The sequence below is a fragment of the Canis aureus genome, chromosome 10 (assembly GCF_053574225.1).
Source record: "Canis aureus isolate CA01 chromosome 10, VMU_Caureus_v.1.0, whole genome shotgun sequence".
Classification (NCBI taxonomy): Eukaryota; Metazoa; Chordata; class Mammalia; order Carnivora; family Canidae; genus Canis; species Canis aureus.
In genome coordinates, this window is record NC_135620.1 from 5,597,593 (window position 1) to 5,612,524 (window position 14,932).

At 40.2% G+C, this 14,932-nt stretch overlaps 1 protein-coding gene across 1 annotated transcript in view; it reads left to right on the forward strand.

Annotated features, from left to right (window-relative positions):
* Positions 1–12,817, forward strand: part of KCNN2 (potassium calcium-activated channel subfamily N member 2) — a 143,210-nt gene extending 130,393 nt beyond the window's left edge. Inside the window, exons 6-8 of the mRNA XM_077911247.1 lie at positions 2,729–2,856; positions 9,073–9,142; positions 12,214–12,817. Coding sequence (XP_077767373.1) covers positions 2,729–2,856; positions 9,073–9,142; positions 12,214–12,501 — 486 coding nt within the window. The 3' untranslated portion in view covers positions 12,502–12,817. The remainder of the gene's footprint in view (positions 1–2,728; positions 2,857–9,072; positions 9,143–12,213) is intronic.
* Positions 12,818–14,932: the final 2,115 nt, after the last annotated feature.

Genomic DNA, 14,932 nt, shown 5'->3' on the forward strand with positions numbered 1-14,932 from the left:
TATCTTGGACACATGTGTGATCACTAGGCAGAGAGTACGTGTTTCTACTCTTGGATGTTTGTTGTGTAGCCTCCATCTTGAAAAGTACCAGTTAAGTGGGATGCCTTCAGAGTTTTATTCTTGTGTTTCAAAACCTATTAGGGAGTTAGAAAGGGGAATGTTTCAACATAAATGCATCTGTCTCACAGTTTTTAAAAGCAGCTGTAGGGATTTCATTTTCAAATGAGGAATCATTTTCATTTTTAGCCTGTCAACTGCAATGAGCATTTTGTGCATACCAATCCTGCCACAAAGACTTTGGAGGTGTTACCCACCCCAATGGTCTCAGAAATAGAGGTTCCCTACTCCACTTCGGCCATTTCCCCACCATCCCAAAGAGAAAAAAAAAAATCATTTAAAATACATTGAGGACAAGCAGCAAATCGCCTTTTTAAAGATTTAAGAACTTGAGTAATTTGGCATTTGCTGTTTATGGGTGGGAATCCACAGCAAAAATCAGTTGTTATGTTCTCTTGCAAACATTAGTATGTTCAACTGCTGTGTTACTGTCCCATCTGTTTTTCCCAAGTTTTCTAACTTCCTCCTCTGTGTCTTGAGCTGATAAAATCAAGGAGGAGGCATCCACCAGGGCCCCTTACTATCTTCTGGGCAGCCAAAGCTGTTCAGACAGCTGAGACTTCCCTTCACTGGCCCTTCTGTCACTTAGTGGGGAAGGGTCTATTCCAATCCGAGTCAGTGTTGGCCAGTAATTTCCAGCCCCTCTCCCTTTAAAATCAAGGCCCACAACCCTTGGTCACTTACATAGCATCCTAACCTCTGAAAAGAACATAAAGAGCAGATGGAAAAGCCTTCCCAAAGGTGACTCCTACCCCTGTAAAGAAGAGAAATCTGTTTCTCTAAGAATGAAGAGCCAAGAATTTCACTGGAATACCTTTTAATTTCACTGCAGATGGTGGTGATGTTTCCTGGATGCACTGCTGGTGCTCAGCACCTAAGGTTTTCAGCCATATTTCTGCTGGTTTCAGAATGAATGTTCTCTCTGCAGAGTCTGTTGAATATCCAGAGGAAATGCATCATAAAGCAAAGCCACTGCTAAAAGCAGTTTTAAGAAACGAGTCATCTTCTTAAAGCAGGTTCTAGCAATACAATTTCACACAAAGAAACCTTTATAGCAGCACAAACAGGATTCACCATCAGCCACCAGACCTGATGTTTTCTGTGCTAAAAGTGAAAAAAATACACATCCTTGGGACCTGAGTTGTAATTCTAAGACTCTTCCTTATTGAAAACTAAGGCCTGAAAAGGACTTCAGAAATAATTCTCTACTCTTCTTATGTTGGGAAGAGAAAACTGAAGTCCTACAAAGTTTAGCTGGTCTCCTTGGCCCAAGTTGGTTAGTCCAAAGCCAAGAACTTAGAACCATTTCTCAAGTCCAGTTCACTGCTCTGTCTTCCCCACCACTTTGCCTTTCTTACAAAGTCATCTTCCTCTACCCAGCCCCCACAGAAACATCCTTCATCCATCACTCAGAAGAATTCAATGGATCAACTTTTTTGTTCTTGTTATTAGTTTCAGAGGTAGAGATTAGTGATTCATCAATTGCATATAATATCCAGTGCTCATCACATCAAATGCCCTCCTTAACGCCCATCACCCAGTTACCTCATCCCTACCCACCTCCCCTCTAGCAACCCTCAGTTCATTTCCTTTTTTTTTTTTCCAGTTCATTTCCTAGAGTTAACAGTCTCATGTTTTGCCTCATGGGTCAACTTTTTAGAGCAAGTTATTAATAATAAGCCTAAGTGAAACTTCTGAGTCATCAGACCCTGTACTGTGAGCAGGGAAGAGGCTGAACATGACCCTAGCTGGGCCTTTCTCAGGTTTCAGGAATTGTTGAGGATGCTAATCAAGAAAGCAAATGCTTGAATATTACCAGGAAGTATTCACACCTTCCAACAGCAGCAATAGGTCTTGGCAGCATTACTAAAACACTTCGATCTTTCAGGTTTGTCTCATCCATTTGCAACGCAGTGTACCTAAATCAACCAACAAAATCAGGACAACATAGACTCTCTGTCAGTTAGCTCATTAAAAGTGTGTGAACAGGCAAACAGTTTGCTAAGTCACCCCAGGAGGGCAGAAGAATAATCGGTCTGCTTGGACATTCAGCGGTGGAAACATACCCTTCCTGTAGTTTGCAGCCAAAAATGCCAAACAAGCTTGCAAAAGACAAGATTCACCTTGGCCTTCTGGCACTTTGCCTTCCTCCAGGGAAATGAAGAACATGGTGATAACAATTGCACTACGGGGTGGGGAAATCAACACCTCTTTTTTTCCTGTAGCTTTGCCAGACAGGTGACAAGCACCTCTTGACTTGAGACAGAGAGAGAGAGAGAGAGAGAGAGAGAGAGAGGGAGAGAGGAAGGAAGGAAGGAAGGAAGTGAGGGAGGGAGGAACTGGTTGAATAAAAAGGTTCCTGAGGGGTAGAGGTTGTCCCAGAAAGAGATCAGTACCTCCCTAATATTCCATTTTAAATGTGGTTTCCAGATAGAAACAGGTACTTTTTAACAGGCACAGATTCAAGACAAATACATAGATTTGAGAAACAGTTACTAAACAGAGCTAACCATGATCATTCAGTTGACAAATATGACCCCCAGCCACGTTGCAAAGGACTCTGCTTTGGAATTTATCAACTGCTTTGTTCGTTTGTTTGTTTTCTTAACAGGTGAAAAACGCAGCTGCCAATGTACTCAGGGAAACATGGCTAATTTACAAAAATACCAAGCTAGTAAAAAAGATAGATCATGCAAAAGTAAGAAAACATCAACGAAAATTCTTGCAAGCTATTCATCAGTAAGTACCATTTCTCATTTCATTGTCATCCTGCTTGTGTAGCTCTGGGTCTGAATTCTCACACTCAGTCATTCTTCTCTCGTGAGAGAGGGAAAAAGAAAACATTGTCATGTCTGTGCCCAGAAGACATTATTTGGCAATTCAGTAATTCCATAAATGAAAGCCTGAGAAAACTGTCCATTCTTTTGAGGACTAAAAAGCATTTGTTATTGGGAGAATAGTCATTAATATATTAATTAAAATGTCTCCTCAGTTTCTCTCTTTAGAAACAATATTTTCCATTGCAATTGTATTTCTTAATGTAGCTTAGTTATTCGTCTAGTTTGCTCTAAGATGTTTAGTTCGTATCTACTGCAAAATCTTGAAAAACATTTAATATTTTATGACATATCTGGATTTTTTAACAAGATGTTTATATGAAGGTAGTATAGGCACTTGATTTAATAGTTGTATTTTTTAATTAGTCTTTACTCAGAACTTGGGGGAATTTCTATATGCTATGTGTTCATTATAGATTATATAGTGCCTTTAGGCCTTCCACTCTTGTATCATTATTCTGACTTCATCCAGACCACCGTGATTCCACTTAAGTTTTTCATGCCATTTTGTTGTTCTGCTGTATGTAACTATCATAGACTTTTAAAGGACAAGTGCCTATGTAGTGAGTTTCAATAATGACTTGAAAGCACCAGCTCTTTCTCCCCCAGGCTGGCAGCGTCCTTACCGTAAGTACATTACTGTGGGCATCAATCTTGAGGCTGTGCAGCCTTGGTCCTAGCTCAATGCCATTTCTGTGTGGGGAAGAGCAGATCTGTCACATTCGTGGGTCAGAAAAAGTAGCTTTCCTCATTCACCCTACCAGGGAAATTACGGAAAGATGGGTAAACACGAGGCATCCTCATTAGACAGCAAGATGTGCCTTTCTCAAGCTGCCTAGCATGGCAGACCAGAAAGCTCTGAAGCTGGAGTTTTTATTGCAATGTCCTCAGGTGGTACAGACTTCATATACCACACTTAGAGTCCATGGGAGGTCACTAAGCTTTCAAATGTCTACCCTGTCACCTCTCCCTCCAACTGTGCGTTTTTATATAGCTATCACTGAACATGTGGACAATGTCTGGAAATTGCTACCTCCTTTAATGAGAATAAAATCAGGGCACCCTGAGGTCTAAAACAGAGGGAGATTCTGCACGTCCAGTAGAGTAGCTGGCCCTCATGGCTACTCAGAGCTCTTCAGTCATGTTTTTGCTGCCACCAGCACCAAAGTGACACCATCTCTCTCTTATCTCTGGGACTTCACACTGGGGCCCCAACTCTTTTTTATCCCATTGTAAGGAAAGGCTAGAATGTTAAGATAATACTCTGTCAAAGTCTGGGAAACACAGGGGAATCCTGGCTCAGATCTGACTCCCAAGAGGAAACTGCTTTCTGGAGATCAAGGCTGCCCTTACAACCGAATGCCACCCCCTAGGAGCCTCCATATCTTGATTCCTTAAAGTTTACATCTTAGAGAGCGAGTCCCCTGAGAGATGCTGAGCCTTCACCTCTGAGGATAGTCTTCTCCTCAGGGGTCCCCAAGTACACCTCTCCTGGTAGAGTGGTCATTCCTACACGACCACCCCACCCAGCCGTACCACATAGAAACCCAACACTCATATACGAGATACCTGTGGCATACTGTGGAAACATCATTCTTTGTACTTTTAATGTTTCAATACTAACCTTGTTAGTTAGTTAACAATATGTTCAAGCGTATTAAAAAAGAAAACTTACCCCTGTGGGGGTGGATAGGTGTGGTCCATCCCTGGGTCCAGCGACCACACATCCCATTTTCTCTGGGATCACATTTATAACCCCTCCGTCAGTTCCATGTACCTATTACTTAGAAAATGAAACGGGACTGGCCTTTGGTGCCATAGACAAATTTCTATATAACGGAACTATTGGAAAAACTGCTTTGATGGTTTCAGTAATAATTTTGTAGCCGCATGTGAATGGTGGGTATTTATATACTTAATGTATCTTGTCACAAAGTGCATTTATGCTCCAATCTCGGGTGGCGGGGGGTGGGGGGCGGCCTACGGGTGTTCACTGTAAATTTTTTTCCACTTTGCTATAGGTTTGGAAATTTTTTATAATGTGTTAGAAAAAAATACTGGGTGAAGCAAAGTTGGAAGTTAGATTGCTAGAAGGTGCACTGACCCAGTCTTAAGGGTTTCGGTTCCATGGGTCTTCCAGCAAACTGCTGCGGGGTGGAGTAACAGAGGAAACCATTCATGATTCTTCTGCTTCTTGCAGACATTTCTCATTCTGTTTCTTCAGTAGCAACATGTACTTCTGAAGTATAGAAGCTTTGAGCAACGCAAACGTTCTGAATTGTTTTATAATTTACTCTCGGGGTTATCAGATTTCCTTTGAGGTGGGAGGGTACTTATACTTTGTAAAAAAAAAAAAAAAGTATAGCTGAGAATTTATAAGGGCTGGGTTTGGCTAGATTATTCTAATCATGCCTAAACTCTCATTTTAAGTTAGTGAGTGAAGTCATGCAGGAAAGCACACAGGGCTCGATTCTTCAGGGCAAGGTTCCCATTGCCCACTATTTAGACACAGATTGACAAATTCATTTGCTAGAGCTCTGCTGGCCTCACCCATCCTCTGATGTGTCCTGAGAGCTTTTCCGGAGCTCCGCCAGGACTCCCCTCTTCCTAGCATCTCTCCATGACACATGGCCTCCCCTAGGGTCCGCTAGACATGCCTGCTCCTCCAGGCCCCGTCCTCTTCGGTACGGATCTTTTGGGATCATCACTTATAGTGCCATGAAGCATTCTGTTTCTCTAGACCTTTGAGCACTTTTTCTGGTATCAGCTTTACCTTTTTAAAGTTTATCGTTCTTCCATTTCAACTACAGACCCAGCAATCAACAGGAACTTGTCTCCAAGCTGAGAAATTCAGTAAAAGGGAATTTCTCTAATGCTGAGCCTTTGGATTACCCACTTTCCAGAACGCCAGACTTCTAAATGGCCCCAAATCAGAAGAGATGTACCCCCTCCCCAAAACACCGACAACATTATGATCCTGTTGTTGGGAGTATTGCCCTTATAACCCTAAGACATTCACATGAGGCCCAAATGGGTCCTGTCTTTTCCTTAGACACCGTGTATCAAAGAGGCCATAATGACCTGAGAGAGGTTCCACCTTCTGAACCCTAGTTCTGGAGAAAGTGCTGTGTTTCAGGTGGGACAGTCTCACAGCTGAGAAGGATGGTGATCTAATTGAACAGTTTTTTTCTTTGATCACTGTTCCAAAATCCTGCAGAACCTTAACAGGATCTTTCAGCCAATGAATCGAGCCCCCTGTGCACTACTGAACGCCACACTGTGTTATTTTGTTCTGGAATATTTTACAGTTTCTTTTCTTTTGTTTTGTCTTTTTATTTCAACAAAATGAAAATAGAGCTCGGAAGTAAGTTGTGTGAGCCACTCCCCTCAACATTTGCAGAATTTTCTACCGGCTGCATGCACCCAAGCGGATCCTTTATTTGTGAATTCTAGTAGTCTGATTGCTGCTATGGAAATGTGATCCAAAATCATGATATTTTCCTGTGATAAGTGAAGTTCACAAGGAAGAAGTCAACATATGTTCCTTATTCTTCTTATCTGGGGCAGGGAGTAAAATACACACCTGCAGGTTACCTTTTATTCTGGCAGCTACAGCTTTAAGCAGGCTTTTTCTGCCAGTTCCAGGGCACAGGCAGTCTCAGGAGCAGTGAGGCAAGATGACTTGAGTTCAGGGAGCTCAAGGGATTCCAATCACATAGGGCTGCTCCATGGCAGCTTTCCAGACAAGTTGCAAAGAAAATGGGCAAAATTCTACTGTCAGAAACACAATATTGGAATTAAGGAGAAGCAAAGAAGGCTTCATGGTTTGAAATACAGAGTCTCCACTTCAGCTAAGGGACCAGCCCTGGAGACTGGCCAGGCTCAGGACTTTGCGCTTACCAGTTGCTGGAGGCTTCTGACTCGTTCCCCAAACCTGAACTACTCACATGCCTACCGTTCTATTACTTAAATTTGAAAACAAAGCCTGATGCAAATCCCTATCACAAAAAGTACCATTCCCAGACAGGAGAGGCAAAGGTGGCATCAGCCGACAATTGAAACACTGGAGTTGAATTCTAGACACGGACTGTTGCCGCAGAAAGCTCTCAGCTGCAAGCCTGCTCTCTCTTTTTTTCAAAAAGGAGAGACTCGCAGGTGTTGAGAGATAAAAACAGGATAGGACCAGCCTGCGACATTTTTCTTGTAATAATCAAGAATTGGAAGAGAATTCAAGAGAATAACTGTCTCTCCATCTGGTTCAGTACTCAAGGTTTTCTTTTTTTTTTTTTTTTTTTTGAGTGTCACTTAGCCCTCTCGAGCACCTCTGCTGGGATAAATCCAACACTTCAGAAACACTGTCCTAACCTAACCCACTTCCTTTCCTACATTAAGAAACCGAAGGTCAAGTTAGGACCAGGGAGAATGGAGTCCGTGTCCCTCGCCTTTGTTCTCTTTAGTACATTTCTGTAGAATGACCTCCACACATGTTTCAAGGTTTCTTTTTTTTTTTTTTTTTTGGCAGGGGGAAGGTCAGGGACTTGTTTTTAAAAGGCTTACATCAAGAACGGTAATCCTTGTTAAGTACTTAGAGAAACCTATCTCAACGACGTGTTAGACTTAAATTCATATTTGTAAATTCCTATTACACTTAAACACATTCTATCCCTAGACTAGCACACAAAGGAGCTAATTAACAGTTCCAGGCATCCTAATAGAGAAACACAGACTTCACAACCACAAGTTATAACCCTAAGCTGTTTCAGATGGTTAAATATCGTGTTATAGGCAGGTGTCAATTAAACCCATACTGGCAGAAGGAACTCTATCTTCACTGTCAAGCAGATTTGGTGACATATTGGATATCATAGTTTCAAAACAAAAATCACTGCACATCGTGAACATTTGTTGCAAAAATCTCCCTGGCAGTAAAATCTTGCCCTGTGAATTTTTTTTATCCTTTTTTTTTTTTTTTTGTAATTACCTCTCATTTTAAATTGGGAAATTGAAATTATTCTTTCCAACATCAACACCATACTTTGCAAACAATGTGTCATCAAGGTAAATAAGGTGAGCGTGGCTTTTCTTTTCTTTTTTTTTTTTTTTTTTTTTTTTAGTAAGTAGCTGAGAGAGTCTTGTTCCTCTTCTGGAGCATGGCTTTGAATTGTTGGCTTAAAGAACAATAAAACACTTTTCTCTTGTTGGGAAAATCTTAATTTCTTGGTACAGAGTAAGCAATGAATAGATTTTTTTTTTTTAAATATTACAGTAGATAAGGAATAGTAAGAATTTTCATTAAGATTTTTTTTTAAAGCGGTCTTTTTGACTGTCAGATACACGCAATGATATTTCAAAGTATCTAAAAGTAACTTTGCAAGTAGCAGTCCCATCTGTCAGACATTTTAATTGTCCGCTGACTTTTATCTACAATAAAAAAATTAAGGGAAATTCTCCCCAGGAAATGGTCTGGCTCCCCTTCAAATTCATAGCTGCTTAAGATAAAAGTCAAGCGCAATAGAATGAAGAATAAGGGAATTATGTGTTTTGAGTTATTGTGCTGCTGGTTGAATAAAAGCTTTATTGTTGCTAATAAGAATCTCACTTATCACTGTGTTTCATCAGGTTCAAATACCTAACCCAATCCATCTCCAACTGAACAGGGCTATGCCCCGTATCCAGTCATGTAGGCATAGGAAGGTGCTCACTGCCCGAACATTGATGAAATTCCCGTCGCTTTGCCTATTTCTTCCTATGTCTATTTGAAACGATACTGGGATTTTAAGGAATGTTTTGGCTTTTCTCATATGGTTAAATCCTTATGAGCCTTTCTCCGTTCAACTTTTAACTCCCTGGGAAATAGTTGTCCTAAGGACACCTCATCTCTTTCTCTTACTCTCTCTCTCTCTCTCCTCTCTCTCTCTCTCTCCTTTCCTTTTTGCGGTGTTGGGGAAGCATGCTTCTCATTGTACCAGATACATAACCAGTTTGGACTTGACCCCAAGTATTCAAGGCATTATCCATGCAGTTCTTTGCTCTTGTCGATTTTCTGCATGCTCTTTGGAAGGCATATGATTGCAGTGGAGAGGAAGGAGCCCTTGTGACTTCAGATTCTGTCTTTTAGATTAAGAAGTGTAAAGATGGAGCAGAGGAAGCTGAATGACCAAGCCAATACCTTGGTGGACCTGGCAAAGGTAAGTTTGGAGGTCTCAAGCCCTCATGATGAGGCCTGTTGGAATGAAGCACTGCACCCTAACTGATCATGCTTCAGGAGGAAGACACCCCAAATTTGTTTAATGCATCAAGCCCAACTAACCACCCTCAAAATGATGACCCAACTTAGAATTTTTCTAAGCCTTTTCCTTCATATGCTCTTTACCTACATAAATTATTCAACCCCCATTCTAAAAAAACTTCCTATTTACAGGGACTTGAAAATACTGTAAGAAACCTAAGTGGAACATGAAGCAATACTGTTTGGTTTCATATTTGTCATTCAGTCTCATCCCTCTAAGGGCATAACTACACCCTACACGGGTTTGACCGTGATGTTCAGGGCTACCTAGGACTCATCAATAAAATTATTTTTCATTTGCTTTAAGCCCACTCAAAAGCCTGTGGCGCTGAAATTTTTTTTTTAAATGTAAGAAATTGCATCATAACATGAAAGTCATCATTTCCCCCCCCCCAAAAAATGGAATCAGCTTTTATAATTTATGATTCTTTTTGAATAAGCTTTATGATCCTTATTTGAAAAATCATACTACTTTTTAAAAAAAGTACATTGATAGTCTCCTGAGTCTTCTGTCACACAAGATTCATCTGGTTGATTTTTGGTTGTTCCTTTCAAATCAACTCCACTTTAAAAATGTGAATATTTGCCAACAATGACAACCTTCCATTTTCCTGGGCCAATTCCATGGGAGGCATTATAATAGCATGTGTGGAGTTCTTACCCTTTTAACACAAATTCTTTAATAGAGGCAACAGCTCTCTCTAGGGGTGCCTGGGTGGCTCAGTCAGTTAAGCATCCAAATCTTGACTCTGACTCAGGTCATCATCTTAGGGTCATGAGATGAGCCCTACATTGGGCTCCAGTTTAGCAGGGAGTCTTCTGGAGATTCTCTCTCCCTCTGGCTCCTCTACCCCTCCCTACATGCACTCTCTCTCTCTCAAAATAAATAAATAGATCTTTAAAAATAATAATAAAAGGGGGCAACTCTAGTTGGACCTGTACATCTTATTTGTTCAACAAACCAGCTATGCCCTTTATAAAGCCTCCAGTATCATCTATGAAAATTATACCTATTTGTCCTAGCCTCATGAAATAACACAACTAAGTTATACTCATGTTAATGTATGTCAGTAATGTATGTCAGTTATATACAAGTATATAAAAGTTGAATATTTGAGGTCTTAGAAGATAAACAAAGAATTCAATGACTTACCGTTGGCATTTAAGGTGGGCAACACACATAAATGAGACTTGAATATGTTCTCAATTAATATTTACACACATGGACACATCTTGAACAAAGATGTCACAGACTCCTGGAAATAATATAACATTTTACTATGTATAATATATAATTATGTATAATATATAATTAACATAATATTATAAATCTATACTATATAATGTCACTTCAGGAGTCTGTCTACAAAGCAAAATGCTCATAGATATATGCTGTGCTATTTCTTTCAAATTATTTTAGTTGCATGCTGCTTATTATGGCTGCAGGGCTGTCATGCCATAAGGGTTCAGTATTTTCTGAATGAATGGATGCGGCTCACATAATCTCAAGACTATGTAGTAAAAAATAATGTGAATGTGCTCTGTGTCCCTGACCAAGCTCAAACTAGGTGTCTGTGTCCTGAATAGTAAACTCTTTTAGTGAATCAGTTCATTTATAATCATTCAGAGGTTATTAAGTAGATAAGAGTACACTTTATAGAGGGATGGACAATTTCAACCAAGGGTTTGAAACTTAGGAAGAGCAGCAGTGGACGATTCATATCTCAGTCCTTCCCTTCCTGGCCTTTCTGTGGCCTCCCAAAACATAACTGAGTGACCAAGTTAGGAATAGCTTTTCTTTTTTTTTTTTTTTCTTTAAAGATTTTATTTATTTATTCATGAGAGACACAGAGAGGGAGAGAGAGGCAGAGACACAGGCAGAGGGAGAATCGTGCTCCAGGCAGGGAGCCCAATGCGAGACTCCATCCTGGTACTCCAGGATCACACCCTGGGCTGAAGGCAAGTGCTAAACTGCTGAGCCACTCAGGGATCCCCATGAATAGCCTTTCATCAAGACAATCAATTCAAGATTCGCTGGAGACCAAGAACATGTTTCTCTTTTAGACCACTCAGCTCTGATAAACCTGTAGCCAACAGTGTAGACTGGTAACTTAATCTCCCCCAATTTTTTACCTATAAAAAATGCTATGTGGCCCAATGTAGAGTCTATAATTTGAAACCGAGGACCACAAAAGATCTTTCAGAATTTTTTCTTGCTTTAAGTTACTAAATTACTTGACCAAATTAATTTTTCCTAAACTTCCTTCAGGTTACAACTTCTGAATTTTCTGCTACATCCTAGTACCCTCTGTACTGTTGCATATTGTTCTTTAAATCTGCTTGATGTTAAAAATTAGCCTTGCCCCAATAAATATTATATGTTGCAAAATGAATTTGACATTGCTAACTTTTGTAACTGCCATTAAGAGATTTATATAAATATTAAATCACAACTTTATCTCTACACTACCAAAAATCACTGGGCATACCACCAGCAGTACCTATCTGACATTTTCTGCAACTGCCTCAGATTAAGGCCTAAGATCATTTTCAGGCCTTAATTTCATTTTTAAAAGAAATTTAAAAGAAAAAAAATTTCATTCATTTTCCAAAGAGTGAGGGAAGAAACAGGAGAGAGAGAATCATAAGCAGGTTCCACACCAGCACGCAGACCAACACCAGACTCAATCTCATGATCCTGAGATCACCACCTGAGTCAAAACCAAGAGTCAGACATTTAGCCAACTGAGGCACCCAGAGATTTTACATTTCTAAATCTTGGCATTGAACAGACATACTGAATCTGCTTTGCAAAGTAAAGTGTTCCATTAGCTGATGCCCTTGTTTCTTTGTATGCCACCAAAAGGAAACCGGTCCTCAGACTGTGAGAATTGACCATTTGCTTCCAAGGCAAGTGTCCTGAAACCTTTGTTTTTGGTTTCTCTATTCGTCTCCCATCCTGTTTTGCAGACCCAGAACATCATGTATGACATGATTTCTGACCTAAACGAACGGAGTGAAGACTTTGAGAAGAGGATTGTTACCGTGGAAACAAAACTAGAGACTTTGATTGGCAGCATCCACGCCCTCCCTGGGCTAATCAGCCAGACCATCAGGCAACAGCAGAGAGATTTCATTGAGGCTCAGATGGAGAACTATGATAAGCATGTCACCTACAATGCCGAGCGGTCCCGGTCCTCGTCCAGGAGACGGCGGTCCTCCTCCACAGCGCCACCAACTTCATCAGAGAGTAGCTAGAAGAGAATCAGTTAACCACAAAATAAGACTTTTTGCCATCATATGGTCAATATTTTAGCTTTTATTGTAAAGCCCCTATGGTTCTAATCAGCGTTATCCGGGTTCTGATGTCAGAATCCTGGGAACCTGACACTAAGTTTTAGGCCAAAATGAGTGAAAACTCTTTCTTTTCCTTTCAGATGCACAAGGAATGCACCTATTATTGCTATATAGATTGTTCCTCCTGTAATTTCACTAACTTTTTATTCATGCACTTCAAACAAACTTTACTACTACATTATATGATATATAATAAAAAAAAGTTAATTTCTGCACATACTTGTTTGGTCACTTGACATTTCTAAAGGTTCACTTCTTGCCTTGTTTTCAAGTTAAAAGGACTGGTTATCTGACACATGTTGATAACTTTCTTCACCCTGTCTAGCCAGTTGGAAGAAGGCTTTTAATCGCTCTGTACTCTATTCGCAAAGATTTTCCCCCATCATGAAATGTTATTGTCACATTCATTTGATGCAGCCAGCTTACTATTCTTTTTGAGTTCATGCTGTCTAGTTTCTAATTCCCTTTGTTTCCAAATTATGTGGAGGGTGGAGCTGGGGTATATATATAGACCAGGGATGCACAGATGCTTTCAAACATTATTTTATCCCCAGTTTACCAGGAAATGTATTTAAAGAAAGTATCAGGGTACACCACTGTTTGTGAACTAACATTGAAGATTTTTTTGGTCAAAACGAGTTATTTCTTCTTTTCCTTTGTATTCGTTTATTATGGGAAGCCCCATGATGCACTTGGTTTGGATTCCATGCGTATTCACACACACATCCGTTTGCATAGTTCCTAACAGCATAATGGACATAAACCCAACATGTCCCTTATCACCTAGCAAATGGTCCCCTCTTGGTCTGTACTTACATATTTGGTACAAGGAAGTAAATGGTGCCTAGTCAATTTCCTGATTTTTATCACACTTGTTTCATGGGAGTTAGGTGAGTTGCGGTGCTTAACTGTGGCCAGCACATCTCTTTCCAAATTTAAGAATTGAGTGGGTTTAGAAGAACCATCTTGGAATAGCAGAGTGGAGTTCCTCACCTGCTTATGGTCTCCAGAGCCTATAGGAAGAGCTTATCTGCAGTGGCAGGGGTAACACATCACAAAAGTAAGGCACAATGTGGACAGTTCTTCAGCCAATCTGCTTGGATTGACCTAAATCTTAAAATATACTCCTTCATTTTCAGAGAAATCGGCCTTTGCTCACTTCCCCTTTATTTTACATCATACCCTTTAGTGTCTACCTTACCACGTTTCAAGATGCTAGCACACCAAGTATTTTTCTTCTCTAGCATAAAACTAGAGTGATCAAGTTCATCACTTTGCATAATTAGATGAATAAAATCACATTCATAACTATTCTCCATAAGTGAGGCAAAAATCAGACATTTCCATTCAAGACCAAGGTGTTACCCATCCAAAGTGGCTGGAAAGAAAAGCATTCACACATCCTATATGTGTCTGGGTAGGACAAGGTCGAGGCCTAGAAAGTCTTTTAATAAATGAAAGAGCACATCTTTGGGGACATATTGCTGAGTTAAATGAACTTCAAAATCCTATGTCATGGTGACAATGAAATGATGATGGATGAAATGAAAATTTTATGTATTCTGGGTTACATACAGGAATCCAGTATTTGGTGTAAACACTGGATGTAAGAAAGAGAGAAACTTTGAAAGATGATTGATTTGTTCCGGCAATTGATATAGTTAATTCTTATATGTCCTACCTCTATGGCGACTAAAAAGCAGAATAGCAGGTAATTTAATGATCATCGTATGCATCAATTAGCACCACCATCCCAGAATATACTACAAGGCTAGGGAAATAATAACATATAGTTGAAGAGCAGAGAAAAGAAATTAGATTTTAGAATTAACAGCCTTGTATTTATCCAACTCCTATGGGTTGGCATTCATTAGCACCCCAGGTTTGATCAATCTTTTACTGCGTCTTTAGGCAAAGTAGATGTAGCGGAAGAGGGAACCCATCAATCAGGTGGATGCTGTGGTCAACGTTCTGCTGAATGAGTCCTTCTTCCTGCAACGTGACCACAGTCTCCTCTCACATGGCCTTTAGCATGAGACTGAATCCCCTGCAGGCTCCTCAGATGACTACTGTCTTGTGGGGATCCATGCCTTGCTCTAATTTGCATTTTGTCACAATTTCTAACAATAATCGAGTGTGCCAGCCTACCACAACTGGGCCTCCTTGTTTCTTTGTAGCCAGGATGAGAACAAATGGCTACCACAAATCATTTGAGTTGCAACAGTACCTCCTTCCTCAGTAACTATCTTTACCTCTCCTACTAATACACAATGTCACAAGTTGGCCATAATGAAGAAGATCCCCTGTATCAAGAAATGAGGATGAACCAGAT